This window comes from Oncorhynchus masou, chromosome 21, assembly GCF_036934945.1.
Source record: "Oncorhynchus masou masou isolate Uvic2021 chromosome 21, UVic_Omas_1.1, whole genome shotgun sequence".
Lineage (NCBI taxonomy): Eukaryota > Metazoa > Chordata > Actinopteri > Salmoniformes > Salmonidae > Oncorhynchus > Oncorhynchus masou.
The window spans coordinates 54,286,922-54,306,889 of record NC_088232.1 but is presented as its reverse complement, the minus strand read 5'-3'; the positions used below and the strand labels follow the sequence as shown (position 1 = coordinate 54,306,889).

The following is a 19,968-nucleotide window of genomic DNA, read 5'->3' as shown; positions in this document are numbered from 1 at the left end:
AGTACACCGAGTGTACAAAACGTAAAACGCTGTTTGGGTTTTTCACACTCAACAGTATCAAGAATGGTCCATCACCCAAAGGACATCCAGCCAATTTGACATAACTGTGGGAAGCATTGGAGTCAACCTGGGGGGGGGGGGTCCATAATGTTTTGTACACTCAGTGTTGTAGTCGATAAAGACACATTATGATAGTATTGTTATTATTGGAAGTGTTACTAATTACTGATCTCTTGGTGTTTTCTGTATTAATGAATATTCAATAAATTGTAGGTGTCCAAAAACATTTAGCCTTCTTCAAATATGTTCTCTCTGCTGTGCTATGGCATGATCCGCAAGAGGTTGAGAGGCTGGGTAGCGACACACATCCGCCTGCACGCACCAATGGACATGAGAGAGGATAGAGAGGAGGAGACCGATGCCACAGAAATGCTAGGACCTGTACTTCACTTTGCCACTTTATGGTTATTAAAGTTGAAGACGGACAGCAGGAGTTTTGTTCAGCAGCATGGCGTCGCCTCTAACTGACCTGGAGAAGCGTAAACAGATCAGTATCAGAGGAATTGTCGGGGTGGAGAACGTCGCCGAGTTGAAGAAGGGTTTTAACCGACACCTCCACTTCACGTTGGTCAAAGACAGGAACGTAGCGACGCCGCGGGATTATTACTTCGCCCTCGCGCACACCGTTCGAGATCACCTGGTGGGAAGATGGATCAGAACGCAACAGTTTTACTATGAGACCGACCCCAAGGTAAAGTTGTTTGTTTCAAAAGTGATTTCCTTTTCCAAATATCATGCACCAGTTTACGTGGAGAATTATCCTGGCTACCTGTGTGTATTGTCCTCATTTGGTCCGCTGGTCAGAGTCGCACCTCTTGTTTATTTTCACCATCATCAAATCAACATTTATTTTGGTCACATACACATGGTTAGCAGATGTTATTGCGAGTGTAGTGAAATGCTTGTGCGTCTAGTTCCGTTCATGCAGTAATATCTAACAAGTTATATAACAATTCCACAACAATTACCTAATTAATACACACATGTGTAAAGGGATGAATGAGAACATGTACATATCAATATATGGATGAGCGTTGGCCGAGCGGCATAGGGAGGATGCAGTAGATGGTATAGAGTACAGTATATACATATGAGATGAGTAATGTAGGGTATTTAGACTATTAAAGTGGCGTCATTTAAAGTGACTCGTGATACCTCTTATTAAATCCATTTATTACATTTGGCCAGAGATTTGAGTCCGTATGTTGGCAGCAGCCACTCAATGTTAGTTAGTGGTGGCTGTTTAACAGTCTGTTGGCCTTGAGATAGAAGCTGTTTTTCAGTCTCTCGGTCCCAGCTTTGATGCACCTGTACTGACCTCTCCTTCTGGATGATAGCGGGGTGAACAGGCAACCTGGTCTCGGAGCATTTTGTATTATTCTGTATGTAAACCTGTAAATGTATTATTATGTTAGTTTGGTATGGTTACTTAAGGTAAAAAACGAATGTAGGATGGTTGGTTGGGGTGCATGCTAATTAGCAACTTTTCAACCTCTTAGCATGTTAGGTAACCCTAACCTTAACCCTTTTAGCTAACCTTTCCCCTAACCTTAAACCTTTAACCTTAACCCATAGCCTAGCTAACGTTAGCCACCTAGCTAGAATTCGTAACATATTATACGTTTGCAAATTCGTAGCATATTGTACATTTTGCTATTCAACGTATTCTACGTTTTGCATATTCGTAACATATAAAGCGTTTAGCAAATTAGCAACATATTACACTCGCATTAACATCTGCTAACCATGTGTATGTGACAAATAAAATTTGATTTGATTTGTATGTTTAACATACTGAGTAAAAGTATAAATGCAACATGCAACAATTTAAGATTTGACTGAGTTACAGATCATATAGGGGGCAGCAGGTAGCCTTGTGGTTAGAGTGTTTGGCCAGTAACCGAAGGGTTGCTAGGTCGAATCCCTGAGCCGATAAGGTACAAATCTCTTATTCTCTTCCTGAACAAGGCAGTTAACCCACTTCCTAGGCCGTCATTGTAAATAAGAATTTGTTATTAACTGACTTTCCTAGTTAAATAAAAATAATTTAAAAAAAGGAAATCATTAAATGTAAATAAATTCATCAGGCCCTAATCTATGGATTTCACATGACTGGGCAGGGGTGCAGCCATAGTTTGGCATAGGCCCTTGTTTGTGTCTATTTAGACATTTTATTGACCGGTAAAAATTAGAATAGAACTGTACAGATTAGAATATGAAATGTACAGATTAGAATATGAACTGTACAGATTAGAATATGACATGTACAGATTAGAATATGACATGTACAGATTAGAATATGACATGTACAGATTAGAATATGACATGTACAGATTAGAATATGACATGTACAGATTAGAATATGACATGTACAGATTAGAATATGACATGTACAGATTAGAATATGAAATGTACAGATTAGAATATGACATGTACAGATTAGAATATGACATGTACAGATTAGAATATGAAATGTGCAGATTAGAATATGAAATGTGCAGATTGGAATATGAACTGTACAGATTAGAATATGAACTGTACAGATTAGAATATGAACTGTACAGATTGGAATATGAACTGTACAGATTAGAATATGAACTGTACAGATTAGAATATGAAATGTACAGATTAGAATATGAACTGTACAGATTAGAATATGAACTAGATGAGAGGGATACAGTGCAGAAACTGAGTGTTGAGACGGAGCCACAGCTAAATGTTCCTGTTCTCCTTGACCAGCGGGTGTACTACCTCTCCCTGGAGTTCTACATGGGCAGAACCCTCCAGAACACCATGATTAACCTGGGGCTGCAGAACGCCTGTGACGAGGCCATCTACCAGGTGAGATGGAACCTTGTAGACAGTCTACCAGGTGAGATGGAACCTTGTAGACAGTCTACCAGCCAGGTGAGATGGAACCTTGTAGACAGTCTACCAGCCAGATGAGATGGAACCTTGTAGACAGTCTACCAGGTGAGATGGAACCTTGTAGACAGTCTACCAGGTGAGATGGAACCTTGTAGACAGTCTACCAGCCAGGTGAGATGGAACCTTGTAGACAGTCTACCAGCCAGGTGAGATGGAACCTTGTAGACAGTCTACCAGCCAGGTGAGATGGAACCTTGTAGACAGTCTACCAGGTGAGATGGAACCTTGTAGACAGTCTACCAGGTGAGATGGAACCTTGTAGACAGTCTACCAGCCAGGTGAGATGGAACCTTGTAGACAGTCTACCAGCCAGGTGAGATGGAACCTTGTAGACAGTCTACCAGCCAGGTGAGATGGAACCTTGTAGACAGTCTACCAGCCAGGTGAGATGGAACCTTGTAGACAGTCTACCAGCAAGGTGAGATGGAACCTTGTAGACAGTCTACTAGCCAGGTGAGATGGACCCTTGTAGACAGTCTACCAGCCAGGTGAGATGGAACCAACTTTGATTGTCAAGTAATGCATGAGCTCAAACAGATCGCAAGATGGCGATCCTGCACAGAGTTATGAATTGCAGGACTGAACATGTCTGCGTAGCTTTGCTAAGCTACGCAACGCTATTTAGGGTAGCTACTTGTGGGGTATAAACTAGCCGTTAATATGGGACTGTGAGTTGAGCGAACTGAATTGAGTTGTTTTTTTATGTCCGTCATGTAGCTGGGTTTGGACATGGAGGATCTGGAGGAGATGGAGGAAGATGCAGGGCTGGGGAACGGAGGCCTGGGCAGACTGGCAGGTACAGTACCAAGATCCATGTGTCTGTCTGTCTGTCAGTGTGTGTTAGGATGCTGTTGGCTCACCAGAACAGGAAGTTTAATCAACCCAAGGAGGCTGCTGTTGGCTCACCAGAACAGGAAGTTTAATCAACCCAAGGAGGATGCTGTTGGCTCACCAGAACAGGAAGTTTAATCAACCCAAGGAGGCTGCTGTTGGCTCACCAGAACAGGAAGTTTAATCAACCCGAGGAGGCTGCTGTTGGCTCACCAGAACAGGAAGTTTAATCAACCCTAGGAGGCTGCTGTTGGCTCACCAGAACAGGAAGTTTAATCAACCCTAGGAGGCTGCTGTTGGCTCACCAGAACAGGAAGTTTAATCAACCCTAGGAGGCTGCTGTTGGCTCACCAGAACAGGAAGTTTAATCAACCCTAGGAGGCTGCTGTTGGCTCACCAGAACAGGAAGTTTAATCAACCCTAGGAGGCTGCTGAAGGCTGGCTGTCTGCATCAACGCGAGGAGGCTGTCCACCACAAGGAGACTGTCCGCCCCACCACCACCACCACAAGGAGACTGTCCGCCCCACCACCACCACCACTGGGAGGCTGTCCGCCCCACCACCACCACTAGGAGGCTGTCCCGCCCCACCACCACTTATCCCTGTACTACACCATACTTCATCCATACAGTTTGTCTTGACATCCACTGTAACTGCATCCCATAAACGTAGTGTTTCTATTGAACATTTACATGATTTTGTCCTGTATATATGTGTGTGTGTATATATAATATAGCTTGTTTCCTGGACTCGATGGCCACCCTGGGTCTGGCAGCGTACGGTTATGGCATCCGTTATGAATATGGAATTTTCAATCAGAAGATCAAGGAAGGTTGGCAGGTAATAAATAAATAAACATAAATCTATTGCATTTAAAGGGACAATCTGGGATTGCTACATCCATTTTTTTTTGTACTTGTAAATTATTTATACAGCGAGTTCCAACTGTATTGGGACAGTGACCCATTTGTTGTTTTTGTCTCTGTACTCCAGCACTTTGGGTTTTAAATTTTATATAACAAAGTGCAGACTGACTGTCACGCCCTGGTCTTAGTATTTTGTGTTTTCTTTATCTATTTGGTCAGGCCAGCGTGTGACATGGGGTTTTTGTATGTGGTGTGTTTTGTCTTGGGTTTTTTTCACAGGTATTGGGATTGTAGCTTAGTGGGGTGTTCTAGTTAAGTCTATGGCTGTCTGAAGTGGTTCTCAATCAGAGGCAGGTGTTTATCGCTGTCTCTGATTGGGAACCATATTTAGGCAGCCATATTCTTTGAGTGTTTGGTGGGTGATTGTCCTTCTGTCCTTGTTTCTGGCGTGTGTCAGTTTGCACCAGTAGAGGCTGTTTTGTTTTTCGTGTTACGTTTTGTTGTTTTCGTGTTGATTAGTGTTTTCCCTTGTTTCAGTAAAATATGAATCACAATAGCCACGCCGCATTTTGGTCCGACTCTCCTTCGCATATAGAAAACCGTGACACTGACAGCTTTAATTTGAGGTTATTTTCATCCATATCTGGTCAACCGATTTATGTGACAGCACTTTTCGGTCATTCACATGTGTGTTAAAGTAGTAAAAAGTAGTCTTATATTCCTAGCATGCGATTTAAAAATGTATTTTACCAGGCATTTTTATTTGTGACTAAGTAGTGCACTACAGAGGGATTAGGGTGCTATTTGTGACTAAGTAGTGCACTACAGAGGGATTAGGGTGTTATTTGTGACTAAGTAGTGCACTACATAGGGATTAGGGTGCTATTTGTGACTAAGTAGTGCACTACAGAGGGATTAGGGTGCTATTTGTGACTAAGTAGTGCACTACAGAGGGATTAGGGTGCTATTTGTGACTAAGTAGTGCACTACAGAGGGATTAGGGTGCTATTTGTGACTAAGTAGTGCACTACATATGGATTAGGGTGCTATTTGTGACTAAGTAGTGCACTACATAGGGAATAGGGTGCAATTTGTGACTAAGTAGTGCACTACATAGGGATTAGGGTGCTATTTGTGACTAAGTAGTGCACTACAGAGGGATTAGGGTGCTATTTGTGACTAAGTAGTGCACTACATAGGGAATAGGGTGCTATTTGTGACTAAAGAAAAGATGTTGGAAGCAAGGAGCCTCTCCAGACAGCAAGCTAGTATTTTTATTTATCCTTTATTTAACCAGGCAAGTCAGTTAAGAACAAATTCTTATTTTCAATGACGGCCTAGGAACAGTGGGTTAACTGCCTGTTCAAGGGCAGAACAACAGATTTTGTACCTTGTCAGCTCGGGGATTTGAACTTTTGCAACCTTTCGGTTACTAGTCCAATGCTCTAACCACTAGGCTACCCTGACTACATCAAGGGGGGGGGGGTGTATGATGAGATTTCATTATTTGCAGTACACTCTCATTTCTAAAACACTTTTTGTGCCTCGTCAGTTCAGTCAATGATCAATGAATAATCAGTACAATCAGGTTTCAGCGTTCTGAACTACATTGCACTGCAAACACACAGGCCAAATTCCAAAGGGCAAAACCCCTCAGCTGTGTATAGAAGGTACTGTAGGTCATTATCAGAGTCTAAACAAAAGGGCAAAACCCCTCAGCTGTGTATAGAAGGTACTGTAGGTCATTATCAGAGTCTAAACAAAAGGGCAAAACCCCTCAGCTGTGTATAGAAGGTACTGTAGGTCATTATCAGAGTCTAAACAAGAGGGCACCACCCCTCAGCTGTGTATAGAAGGTACTGTAGGTCATTATCAGTCTAAACAAAAGGGCACCATCCCTCAGCTGTGTATAGAAGGTACTGTAGGTCATTATCAGAGTCTAAACAAAAGGGCACCACCCCTCAGCTGTATATAGAAGGTACTGTAGGTCATTATCAGAGTCTAAACAAAAGGGCACCACCCCTCAGCTGTGTATAGAAGGTACTGTAGGTCATTATCAGTCTAAACAAAAGGGCACCATCCCTCAGCTGTGTATAGAAGGTACTGTAGGTCATTATCAGAGTCTAAACAAAAGGGCAACAGCCCTCAGTATAGAAGGTACTGTAGGTCATTATCAGAGTCTAAACAAAAGGGCACCACCCCTCAGCTGTGTATAGAAGGTACTGTAGGTCATTATCAGAGTCTAAACAAAAGGGCACCACCCCTCAGCTGTGTATAGAAGGTACTGTAGGTCATTATCAGAGTCTAAACAAAAGGGCACCACCCCTCAGCTGTGTATAGGAGGTACTGTAGGTCATTATCAGAGTCTAAACAAAAGGACAACACCCCTCAGCTGTGTATAGAAGGTACTGTAGGTCATTATCAGAGTCTAAACAAAAGGACAACACCCCTCAGCTGTGTATAGAAGGTACTGTAGGTCATTATCAGAGTCTAAACAAAAGGGCAAAACCCCTCAGTATAGAAGGTACTGTAGGTCATTATCAGAGTCTAAACAAAAGGACAACACCCCTCAGCTGTGTATAGAAGGTACTGTAGGTCATTATCAGAGTCTAAACAAGAGGGCACCACCCCTCAGCTGTGTATGGAAGGTACTGTAGGTCATTATCAGAGTTTATCAGAGTCTAAACAAAAGAGCAACAACACAATAGCTTTCTCAACCTCTGAGCCAACCACCGGCAACAAGCACACTCTGCGTCCCAAATTGCACCCTATTCCCTACGTAGTGCACTACTTTTGACTAGGGACCATGGGGGGGGGGCTGTGGTCAAAAGTATTGCACTATATAGTCAATAGGGTGCCATTTGGGATACAGACATTGTTACACTATGGCAACAGAGAAAATGAGGCAGTTGGCAGCAACTTCCATTCCTGTTAGTGATTGGCCAACACTGCATACCTGGGTTCAAAAACTGTTCTGAAATCATTTAAAATACTTCATATGTGTTTGATTGAGCCTGTCTGGTGCAATGGAATCAATAGAATAGTTGCCAAAGTGTAAAACCCACCCATCTGGTACTCCAGGCAGACAAGAGCAAACGCTCAAAGTATTTGAAAGATTTCAAATATTATTTAAACCCAGTTCCGCAACTTTGTGGTGGCCCACTTCCTCTCTCTCACCATCCAGCCTGGATTCAAATAAGCAAAGCTTGATGATGAGTTGGGTCTTTGAATTAACTGTTTAGTGCTAAGGCAACAAAAACTAAACGTGCTCCCGGGGGGGAAGGCTGTCTAAATCTTTCTTAATTGAATTATTTTATTCAGCCAGGATAATCCACTCAGTAACACTGGCCTCTTCAAAGAGTTTAGTCTGCAGGGGCTTAACATACTCTCAATATGAACTGCCTTCTGTACCTACTACTATATATACAATAATACTACTATAGTATAATAATATTATACACACTATACTACTATTATACATACTATACTACTACGGTTGAAGTCGGGAGTTTACATACACCTTAGCCAAATACATTTAAACTCAGTTTTTCACAATTCCTGACATTTAATCCTAGTAAAAATTCCCTGTCATATGTCAGTTAGGATCACCACTTTATTTTAAGAATGTGAAATGTCAGAATAATAGTAGAGAGAATGATTTATTTCAGCTTTTACTTCTTTCATCACATTCCCAGTGGGTCAGAAGTTTACATACACTCAATTAGGATTTGATAGCATTGCCTTTAAAATGTTTAAAACCTCTTAGAGATCGGGCTACTTTTTTCAACATTCTGTTAAAAATCGCGCAACATTTAAACGTCCTGCTACTCATGCCAGGAATATAGTATATGCATATGATTAGTATGTGTGCATAGACAACACTCTGAAGTTTCTAGAACTGGTTCAATGGTGTCTGTGACTATAACAGAACGAGTTCCGTGGTCAAAATCGCCAGAAAACCTGGTCACTAAATCGACGTAGAAAAAATCAATCCGCCAGTCCATGTATTGTCTATTGGAAGGAAAAATACTTAAGGGTGAGATTACAGTTCCTACAGCTTCCACACGATGTCGCCAGTGTTGTGATTTCGATTCAACTAAATCCTTGGTCATCTGAGTCATAGCCACATCCGGTTGTCAGGTCCACAGCTGTGAACAATGGAACCGGAGAAGTTGATTACTTTTCCCAAACTTGTGCCTATTGAATACAGATCGCTCCTTGATCAATTTGATCGTTTATTAACGTTTAGTAATACCTAAAGTTGGATTACAGAAGTAGTTTGAAGTGTTTTGTCAAAGTTTATAGGCAACTTTTTTAATTTTAAAAAATAACGTCGCGTTTAAAAAAAAATGTTTTTCCTGGATCTGATGGTCTTCATAAATGGACATTTTGGGTACACAAGGACCGATTTAATTGAAAAAAAGACCCAATTGTGATGTTTATGGGACATATAGGAGTGCAGCGTGTAGATTGCGATCCATGTTTAATCAAAAAACGTAAACACGAATCAATACAAAATACTACAAAAATGTAACGAAAACCGAAACAGCCTATACTTATGTAAACTAAGACAGCAACAGGAACAAGGACACTAAGGACAATCACCCACGAAACACACAAAGAATATGGCTACCTAAATATGGTTCCCAATCAGAGACAACGATAATCACCTGACTCTGATTGAGAACCGCCTCAGGCAGCCATAGACTATGCTATACACCCCACACAACCCCAAGACGAAACACACCACAAATAAACCCATGTCACACCCTGACCTGACCCAATAAATGAAGATAAACATAATAAATATAGACCAGGGCGTGACAATCTCGTCAAAGGTAATGAATGTTTTATATTTTATTTCTGCGTTTTGTGTAGCGCCGGCTACGCTAATTCCTTTGTTTATACGTCCCCTTCTGGTATTTCGGCGTGTTGCCTGCTATCAGATAATAGCTACTCATGCTTTCGCCGAAAAGCATTTTACAAATCTGACTCGTTGGCTAGATTCACAACGAGTGTAGCTTGAATTGAGTACCCTGCATGTGAATTTTAATGAACGTTTGAGTTTTCACGAGTGCTATTAGTATTTGGCGTAGAGCATTTGCATTTATTGTTGGCAGGGGGTGCGGTTGCTTCTAAAGCCATGACATAATTTTCTGGAATTTTCCAAGCTGTTTAAAGGCACAGTCAGCTTAGTGTATGTAAACTTCTGACCCACTGGAATTGTGATACAGTGAATTATAAATGAAATAATCTGTCTGTAAACAGTTGTTAGAAAAATGACTTGTGTCATGCACAAAGTAGATGTCCTAACCAACTTGCCAAAACTATAGTTTGTTAAAAACAAGAAATTTGTGGAGTGGTTGAAAAACAAGTTTTAATGACTCCAACCTTAGTGTATGTAAACTTCTGACTTCAACTGTATTATAATGCTACTATACTAGAATACTACTATACTATAATATACAGTACCAGCCAAAAGTTTAGACAGCTACTCATTCAAGGGTTTTTCATTATTTTTACTATTTTCTACATTGTAGAATAATAGTGAAGACATCAAGACTATGAAATAACACATGGAATCATGTAGTAACCAAAAAATGTGTTAAACATATCCAAATATTTTGTATTTGAGATTCTTCAAAGTACTCACCCTTTGCATACTCTTGGCATTCTCTCAACCAGCTTCATGAGGTAGTCACCTGGAATGCATTTCAATTAACAGGCGTGCCTTGTTAAAAGTTAATTTGTGGAATTTCTTTCCTTAATGTATTTGAGCCAATCAGTTATGTTATGAGAAGGTAGGGGTGGTATACAGAAGATAGCCCTAATCGGTGAAAGACCAAGTACATATTATGGCAAGAACAGCTCAAATAAGCAAAGAGAAATGACAGTCCATTACTTAAAGACACGAAGGAAAACCCTGGAATGAGTAGCTGTGTCCAAACGTTTTGACTGGTACTGTGTATACTATACTACTGCTATACTATAATGCTACTATACTACTACTATAATATAATACTACTACTATACTATAATGCTACTATACTATACTACTGCTATACTATAATGCTGCTATACTACTACTATAATATAATACTACTACTATACTATAATGCTACTATACTACTACTGCTATACTATAATGCTACTATACTACTGCTATAATATAATACTACTACTATACTATAATGCTACTATACTACTACTATAATATAATACTACTACTATACTATAATACTGCTATACCATAATACTACCATACTATACTACTGCTATACTATAATGCTACTATAATATAATACTACTACTATACTATAATGCTACTATAGTATAATACTACTGCTATGCTATAACGCTACTATACTATAACATGACTATTATAATACTACTATGTTATAATACTAATATGCTATAATACTACTACGATACTATAATACTACTGTAATATAATACTACTACCATACTATAATGCTACTATAGTATAACAATACTATAATACTGTAATGCTACCATAATATAATACTACTACTATACTATAATGCTACCATATTATAATACTACTACTATAGTATAATACTACTATACTGCTACTATACTACAATACTACTATAATATAATACTACTACAATATAATGCCATTATAATACAATACTAATACTATACTATAATACCACTATGCTATAATACCACTATACTATAATACTACTATACCATAAAACTGCCACTATACTATAATGCTACTATAATATAATACTACTGCTATACTACAATACTACCATGCTATAATACTACTACTATACCATAATGCTACTATACTATAATACTACTGCTATACTACAATACTACTGCAATACTGTAATACTACCGCTATACTATAATACTACTGTAATATAATACTACTGCTATACTATAATACTACCATGTGATAATACTACTACTATACCATAATACTACTATACTATAATACTACAGCTATACTACAATACTACTGCTATGCTGTAATACTACCGCTATACTATAATACTACTGTAATGCTACAATACTACTACTATGCTACAATACTACTACTATAATAATACTAATACTATACTATAATGCTACTATGATATAATATTACTACTATACCATAATACCACTATACCATAATAGTACTGCTATACTATACTACTGCTATGATATAATACTACTACTATACTATAATACTACTACTATACTATACTATAATACTACTACTATACTATAATACTACTACTATACTATACTATAATACTACTACTATACAATACCATAATAGTACTGCTATACTATACTACTGCTATGATATAATACTACTACTATACTATAATACTACTACTATACTATACTATAATACTACTACTATACTATGCTACTACTACTATACTATACCATAATACTACTGCTATGATATAATACTACTACTATACTATAATACCACTACTATAATATAATACTACTACTTTGTACTATGAACAATTATGCTCATATCTATTGTTTCATTAGTCTGAGTGCCACTCTGTGCCATCATGCCATTGTCTTGACAATGAGCAATAGAGTTTGCAAGAGCACAAACAGATCTGGGACCAGGCTATGGTTTCATGGTCATTTTGACTCCTATTAAAAATGTTTCTTAGTCAACTCTTCAATTTGAAATTCACTGTTAAATTCCTTGTTCTTAGGTGGAAGAGGCAGATGATTGGTTGCGTCATGGTAACCCCTGGGAGAAGGCCCGCCCTGAGTACATGCTACCTGTGCACTTCTACGGCAGAGTGGAGGAGTCTAAGGAAGGGGCCAGATGGGTGGATACACAGGTATTTAATCATGATGATAATACATTTTACTTAGTAACACACTAATAATACTACTAGCAGTACTTAGTACCTGCATATCTATGGTGAGAATTGCAATAGAATTACCATGTAACATGTCACTACATTGTTACTACACAAGTATAAGAAGACTCGTGTTAAGCGTTACTGATATTAACTAGGATATAGAAATGAAAAAGTATTACCAATTATTCCCTTGCCTGTGACCCTGTAGGTACAGCATATCTATGATGTGTTGAGATGAATGAGTTAATTTTAATCTCAATCCTAATTCTTCCCATGCCTTGAATGTGTTAGTGTAGGTGGTCCTGGCCATGCCCTATGACACACCCATCCCTGGATATATGAACAACACAGTCAACACCATGAGGCTGTGGTCTGCCAGAGCTCCCAACGATTTCAACCTGAAGGACTGTCAGTGGCCAGGATGATTACCTTTTAACCTTGCCTAATCAGAGCTAGCTCTGGTCCAGGGTGTCAGTGGCCAGGATGATTACCCTTTAACCTTGCCTAATCAGAGCTAGCTCTGGTCCAGGGTGTCAGTGGCCAGGATGATTACCCTTTAACCTTGCCTAATCAGAGCTAGCTCTGGTCCAGGGTGTTAGTGGCCAGGATGATTACCTTTTAACCTTGCCTAATCAGAGCTAGCTCTGGTCCAGGGTGTCAGTGGCCAGGATGATTACCCTTTAACCTTGCCTAATCAGAGCTAGCTCTGGTCCAGGGTGTTAGTGGCCAGGATGATTACCTTTTAACCTTGCCTAATCAGAGCTAGCTCTGGTCCAGGGTGTTAGTGTGGCTTGCTAAGAATGCTTGAAGAAGGCTGAAACAAGCTGTTTTAAAGCCCTGGCCCAGAGCTAACTTGGAACTTAACTTCAGATCTGAGTACTCAGACTTTCACATAAATTACACATTTTTTGTCAATGATTTATGGTGGGAAACTTGAGCACACAGATCTCAAGTTAAAATCCAGACCTTAATCCAGAACTTAATAGTTACAGTATTGGACGAGTGAATCTGTAACAAATGGAACTTGAAAAGCCCTTTCTTTTCCCGGAGAGGTGTCATAATACCCATAAAATCTAGTGGTCAAACAGGGAAATGGTTCCAATCATTTTCCACCATTAATTTTTCCGCTAGGAGATTTTCGAAACACTTACAACCCTTATTTTGTTTCCTGTATGGTCACCCTGGCGTGATGTTTTGATAACCGTGCAAATTTCTCTCAGACAAGGTGACTTTTATCAATATATTATGCTCTATTTACTCTCAGATTTGAAAATGCTAATTAGCATTAAACTAGACATCGTGTAAGACTACAAGTCCCTGCAAGCTCCTGCAAGTCATCCCTAGCTGACACCTTTGCTAAGAGGTATTAAATAGTTAATACAAAGAGATTCTTACATTTGTAGTTCTTTATGATAGCCACATTTGCAGCTAATTAGCATTTCATTTTGGCGGGGGGTAAATACAGGTGAACGTATTGATAAATCATCATTATGGGTATTGTGACTCCTACTGTGGTACTCTATTCAACTCTTACCCTATGAGGTCCAGAGCCTGCTGGTTTTCTGTTCTACCTGATAATTAATTGCACCCACCTGGTGTCCCAGGTATAAATCAGTCACTGATTCGAGGGGAATAAAAAAATTTAAAGCAGTAGAACTAACTTTAACTTCCTCTGGTAACTTTACTAAAATTCCCAGAAATCCCTGTTGAAAGAGTACCTAAATCAGAAGGGGAAAAGTTGGATATCTGGAATCCTCCACCCAGGATTTCTGAAAAACCAGGGAAGTTCCTGGTATTTCGGAGAAGTTCCTGGTATTTCGCAACCCTATATGTAATTCTATGATCTCTCCTCAGTCAATGTTGGAGATTACATCCAAGCTGTTCTGGACAGGACCCGGTTTCGAACTTGGGTCTCCGGAGTGAGAAACAGTCACTTAACCAACTGAGCCACGAATAGTCAGCAGAACTGGGTCCTGTGTGGCTCAGTCGGTAGAGCATGGCGCTTGCAACGCCAAGCGTCGTGGGTTCGATTCCCGCTGGGGCCACCCATATGTAAAAGTAGTGGCCCCAGCCGACTTGTAAGTCGCTTTGGACAAAAGCGTCTGCTAAATGGGATATTATTATATTATTATTATTATTAACCCAGAAGATGAGGCAGACACAGCAGTACTTAAGACGGTGTATTTAATAAAGAAAAAATCCTTAAATACAAAAAATGGCAAATCCAAAAGGTGGTAGGAAAAGCACAAAAAGGCCTCAAAAGAAACTCACAAAAAATAAACAAAAAACAGAATACCACAAGAGCGTCACCCGGAATCGACAAGAGTACACAGAACACTAGGGCAGGGTGCTAACATACAAACACAGAGCACAGAACTGAGGGAAACTAAGGGTTTAAATACAATTAGAGGAAACGAGGCACAGGTGCAAATAATAATGGGGATCAAGGGAAAAACATAAGGACAAAAAGCACAATGGGGGCATCTACTGACCAAAACCCGGAACAACCCTGGCCAAATCCTGACAGAATCCCCCCCCTAGGAACGGCTCCTGACGTTCCTACCAGCTCTCTCAGGGTGGAGGACCCTGAACTGACGAATGAGGTCAGGGTCCAGGATGTCTTTGGCAGGAACCCAGGAGCGCTCCTCAGGACCGTAGCCTTCCCAGTCCACCAGATACTGCCAGGACCGCTGCACCCGGCGGGAATCCAGTATCCGGTGGACGGTATAAGCCGGCTGGCCTCCAATGACACGAGGCGGAGGGGGAGGTCTGTCTGCCGGGACAAGGGGAGAAAAAACAACAGGTTTTAACAATGAAACATGAAATGTGGGATTAATCTTAAGGGATCTGGGTAAGTGTAGGCGATAAGAAACTGGGTTAACTCTCCTGGGACAGCTTGCGAGACTCCACTCGTAGAGGTAAGTCTCTTGTGGAGAGCCAGACTCTCTGGCCGGGGCGCAGGGTAGGCCCGGGACGGCGACGTCTGTTGGCTTGTTGTTGATACCTCTGTGAGGAACGCATAAGATTAAGACGGGTCTTCCTCCACATAAGCCGACAGCGTCTGACGAACTTCAAGGCTGAAGGCACTCTGACTTCTGCCTCCTGGTCCGGGAACAATGGAGGAGCATAGCCAAACTGACACTCGTGCGGGGACATACCAGTGGAGGAGGAGCGCAAGGTGTTGTGCGCGTATTCGGCCCAAACAATAAAGGATGACCATGTGGACGGGTTGTCACGAGTCATACATCGGAGGGTGGTTTCCAGCTCTTGATTCATCCTCTCTGTTTGGCCGTTGGACTCCGGATGGTACCCTGAAGATAGACTGGCAGAAGCCCCCATGAGTTGGCAGAAGGCCTTCCAAAACCTTGAGGCGAACTGGGGACCTCTGTCAGAAACCACATCTTGAGGAATGCCGAAGACTCGGAACACATGATTAATTACCAACTCAGCCGTTTCCTTGGCAGAAGGTAACTTAGTCAGAGGGACGAACCTGGCCGCCTTTGAAAACCTGTCGATTATGACTAGGATAGTAGTATTGCCATGGGATGGAGGAAGTCCAGTAATAAAGTCCAATGAGATATGGGACCAGGGTCTGTGGGGAACAGGTAAAGGGTGAAGGAGTCCTTGAGGGCGGAGGTGAGAAGATTTGCCCTGGCAGCACACGGGGCAGGCATTGACGAATGTGGCAACGTCTTCTCTTATGGTAGGCCACCAGAACTTACGCTGGATGAACTCCAAGGTGCGACCTACGCCCGGATGACAGGTGAGGCGAGAGGAGTGCCCCCACAGAAGGACCTGAGTCCTCACTGCCTTGGGGACAAACAACCGATTGGCAGGGCCTCCTTTCGGGTCCGGTTCGCTAGCTTGAGCACGTCTCACGGTATCCTCAACTTGCCACGAGATCGGAGCCACAATCTTAGCAGCAGGAAGGACAGGCATGTCCGTGTCATCTCGAATGGCAGGAGCGTAGACTCGGGACAGGGCATCCGGTTTGAGATTCTTCGACCCGGGCCGATAGGTGAGGATAAACTGGAATCGATTGAAGAAAAGAGACCATCTAGCTTGTCTAGAGTTCAATCGCTTCGCCTGCTGGATATACTCCAGATTTTTGTGGTCCGTAAGCACTTGAAACGGGTGAGAAGCCCCCTCGAGCCAGTGTCTCCATTCCTTCAATGCCATCTTCACCGCTAGGAGTTCACGATCCCCCACATCGTAGTTCCTCTCAGTCGGGGTAAGCCGGTGTGAGAAGAAAGCGCACGGATGAAGCTTCTTGTCTTCACCCCTCTGAGGCAGGACAGCTCCAACACCAACCTCTGATGCGTCTACCTCCACCACAAATGGTTCATCCGTAGTCGGTAGTATCAGGATGGGAGCAGAGAGGACGCGCTGCTTGAGTCCTTGAAAGGCCGTCTCAGCTTCTCTTCCCCACAAAAACCTTGCATTGCCACCTTTGGTTAAAGCTGAGAGAGGAGCTGCCACCAAACTGAAGTTCTTGATGAACTTGCGGTAAAAGTTTGTGAAGCCCAGGAAACGCTGAACATCCTTAACGGATTTGGGGGTGGGCCAATCCGCTACCGCCCCTACCTTCCTAGGGTCCATTTGGACTCGACCGGGTTTCACTACAAATCCCAGGAATTGTACTCGGGATGAATGGAATTCACATTTTTCCGGCTTAACGTACAGATGGCTGTCTAGGAGGCGTTTGAGTACTTGTCTGACATGCTTAGTGTGTTCTTGAAGGGAGCTCGAAAAGATGAGGATGTCATCCAAGTAAACGAACACAAATATGTTAAGCATATCCCTAAGCACATCGTTTATGAGCGCTTGGAACACCGCTGGGGCGTTGGTCAGGCCGAAGGGCATCACCAAGTATTCATAGTGACCAGTAGGCGTGTTGAAAGCGGTCTTCCACTCGTCACCAGGTCTGATCCGCACAAGATGGTATGCGTTCCGCAGGTCAAGCTTAGTGAAAACAACTGCTTCCTGGAGCAGCTCGAAGGCTGTGGCCATAAGGGGTAGCGGGTAACGGTTACGGACGGTTATGGCATTGAGTCCCCGGTAGTCGATGCAAGGACGTAATCCACCGTCTTTCTTGGCCACAAAGAAAAACCCTGCTCCCGCCGGGGAGGTGGATGGACGCATGAGGCCTGCTTCCAGAGCGTCCTTGATGTAGGTATCCATAGCAGCTCGTTCGGGTGGAGATAGGGAAAAGATCCGACCCCTGGGGGGGCAAGTGCCCGGAAACAGGTCCATGGGGCAATCATAAGGTCTATGGGGTGGTAGCATGGTGGCCCTCTGTTTGCTAAACACCAGTTTGAGGTCATGGTAACACTCGGGAACTCGGGTCAGGTCGATGGATTCTAAAGACTCGGGAGTAGAACTCGGGGAATTCTGGAAAATACAAGTAGCTTGGCACGTAGGACCCCACTGCTTGATAGTGCCCACAGACCAGTCGATGTGAGGGTTATGGCTGTGAAGCCAGGGGTATCCAAGGACGAGAGGGAACTCGGAACAGGAGATCAAATGAAAGTTCATCAATTCCTGGTGTTGTGAAACTGAAAGTCGCAAGGAGGTAGTGACATGAGTGACAAGTCCAGATCCCAAAGGGCTTCCATCCAATGTAGTAACCCTCATGGGGTCACTTAGAGGTTCAGAGGGAACGCCATTCTCCTTCGCCCAGACACCATCCATGAAGTTACCTGCGGCTCCAGAGTCTACCAAGGCTTGAAGGTGAAGCTTGTGGTTGTCCCAGGAGAGGGTGACTGGAATGAGCAGACGGGAGTTGGACGGATGGGAGGAGGTTATGTTTCCCGTTACAGTTCCCCCGGTCTGTACGGGACAGAGCGTTTCCCTGGAGCCCGGGACACGTGGAACGGAAATGGCCCGGTTTGCCGCAATATAGACAGCGTCGCTCCTCATCCGGCGGTCTCTCTCAGCCTGGGAGATGCGTCCAATCTGCATGGGTTCCGGTGGAGCCAGCGATGTTAAAGGTGGGGACTCGGAGCTGGGACTGATAGGGGCTAGAGGTCTACGGTTGAGTTCTCTCTCTCTCAGACGCTGGTCAATGCGTGAGGCCAACTTGATCAGGGACTCGAGATTGTCCGGTGGTTCCCGAGTGGCCAGTTCATCTTGGATAGTGTCGGAAAGGCCTTTCAGAAAGCACACCGTGAGCGCCTCGTTGTTCCAGCCACTCGCTGCTGCCACCGTGCGGAACTGGATGGCATAGTCCGTCACGCTGCGCCAACCTTGATGGAGAGTCAGGAGCTGTTTGGCTGAGTCAGAACCACTGCTTGGGCCTTGAAACACTCGTTTGAATTCCTCAGCAAAGGCAGAGTAGCTGGCACAGCAGGAACTATGGGCATCCCACACAGCAGTAGCCCAGGCCAGGGCTTTTTCCGACAGCAGGGTGATGATATATGCGATCTTAGACCGGTCGGTGGGAAACGATGAGGGTTGCAGCTCAAAGGAGAGAGAACATTGAGTGAGAAACCCTTTACAAGCACTTGGATCACCTGAGAACCGTTGGGGAGGTGGAAGACGAGGTTCAGCCAGGGGGTTAACTGCCATGGGTACGTGAACCTGAGGTACTGGGACGGGAACTGTTCCCGGGGTAAGTCGATCAGATATTTGCTTAATGGAAGTCAGCATCTCCGACAGAAGATGAGAATGTCTAGCCATTAAGGCCTCTTGCTGAACCAGGGCGGCTTCGTGGCGTTGGACAGTATCCTGGTGGTGGGACAGCGTGGCAAAAAGGTCCTGGGAACTGGCTGCCTCTGGGTTCATTTTTGGCTCTGTGTTTCTGTCAGGACCCGGTTTCGAACTTGGGTCTCCGGAGTGAGAAACAGTCACTTAACCAACTGAGCCACGAATAGTCAGCAGAACCCAGAAGATGAGGCAGACACAGCAGTACTTAAGACGGTGTATTTAATAAAGAAAAAATCCTTAAATACAAAAAATGGCAAATCCAAAAGGTGGTAGGAAAAGCACAAAAAGGCCTCAAAAGAAACTCACAAAAAATAAACAAAAACAAAAAACAGAATACCACAAGAGCGTCACCCGGAATCGACAAGAGTACACAGAACACTAGGGCAGGGTGCTAACATACAAACACAGAGCACAGAACTGAGGGAAACTAAGGGTTTAAATACAATTAGAGGAAACGAGGCACAGGTGCAAATAATAATGGGGATCAAGGGAAAAACATAAGGACAAAAAGCACAATGGGGGCATCTACTGACCAAAACCCGGAACAACCCTGGCCAAATCCTGACAGTTCTGGACAGGAATCTGGCAGAGAATATTTCTCGTGTCCTCTACCCCAACGATAACGTAAGTTCCACATTGACCACGTAGGTGTGAGTCCATTTTGAAACGCTGGTATATCTGTAACCTGATTCCAGATCTGTTTGTGCGCGGCTGTAGAGCTC

General features: G+C 42.8%; 2 protein-coding genes across 4 annotated transcripts in view; one reads left to right on the top strand and one right to left on the bottom strand.

The window, feature by feature from the left end:
* Positions 1-418: 418 nt before the first annotated feature.
* The window catches only part of LOC135508536 (glycogen phosphorylase, liver form-like), a 41,318-nt gene continuing 21,768 nt past the window's right edge, over positions 419-19,968 (top strand). Inside the window, exons 1-8 of one of the 2 annotated variants that reach the window (XM_064928790.1) lie at positions 419-751; positions 2,800-2,901; positions 3,706-3,784; positions 4,556-4,659; positions 12,386-12,517; positions 12,838-12,949; positions 14,396-14,438; positions 19,825-19,870. In XM_064928790.1, coding sequence (XP_064784862.1) covers positions 509-751; positions 2,800-2,901; positions 3,706-3,784; positions 4,556-4,659; positions 12,386-12,517; positions 12,838-12,949; positions 14,396-14,438; positions 19,825-19,870 — 861 coding nt within the window. In that variant the 5' untranslated portion in view covers positions 419-508. The remainder of the gene's footprint in view (positions 752-2,799; positions 2,902-3,705; positions 3,785-4,555; positions 4,660-12,385; positions 12,518-12,837; positions 12,950-14,395; positions 14,439-19,824; positions 19,871-19,968) is intronic. The other variant, XM_064928789.1, reaches the window with a different exon arrangement.
* The window catches only part of LOC135508538 (lysophosphatidylserine lipase ABHD12-like), a 52,522-nt gene continuing 47,264 nt past the window's right edge, over positions 14,711-19,968 (bottom strand). For both annotated transcript variants that reach the window (XM_064928791.1, XM_064928792.1), the window contains exon 14: positions 14,711-15,314. In XM_064928791.1, the coding sequence (XP_064784863.1) occupies positions 15,188-15,314 (127 nt within the window). In that variant the 3' untranslated portion in view covers positions 14,711-15,187. The remainder of the gene's footprint in view (positions 15,315-19,968) is intronic.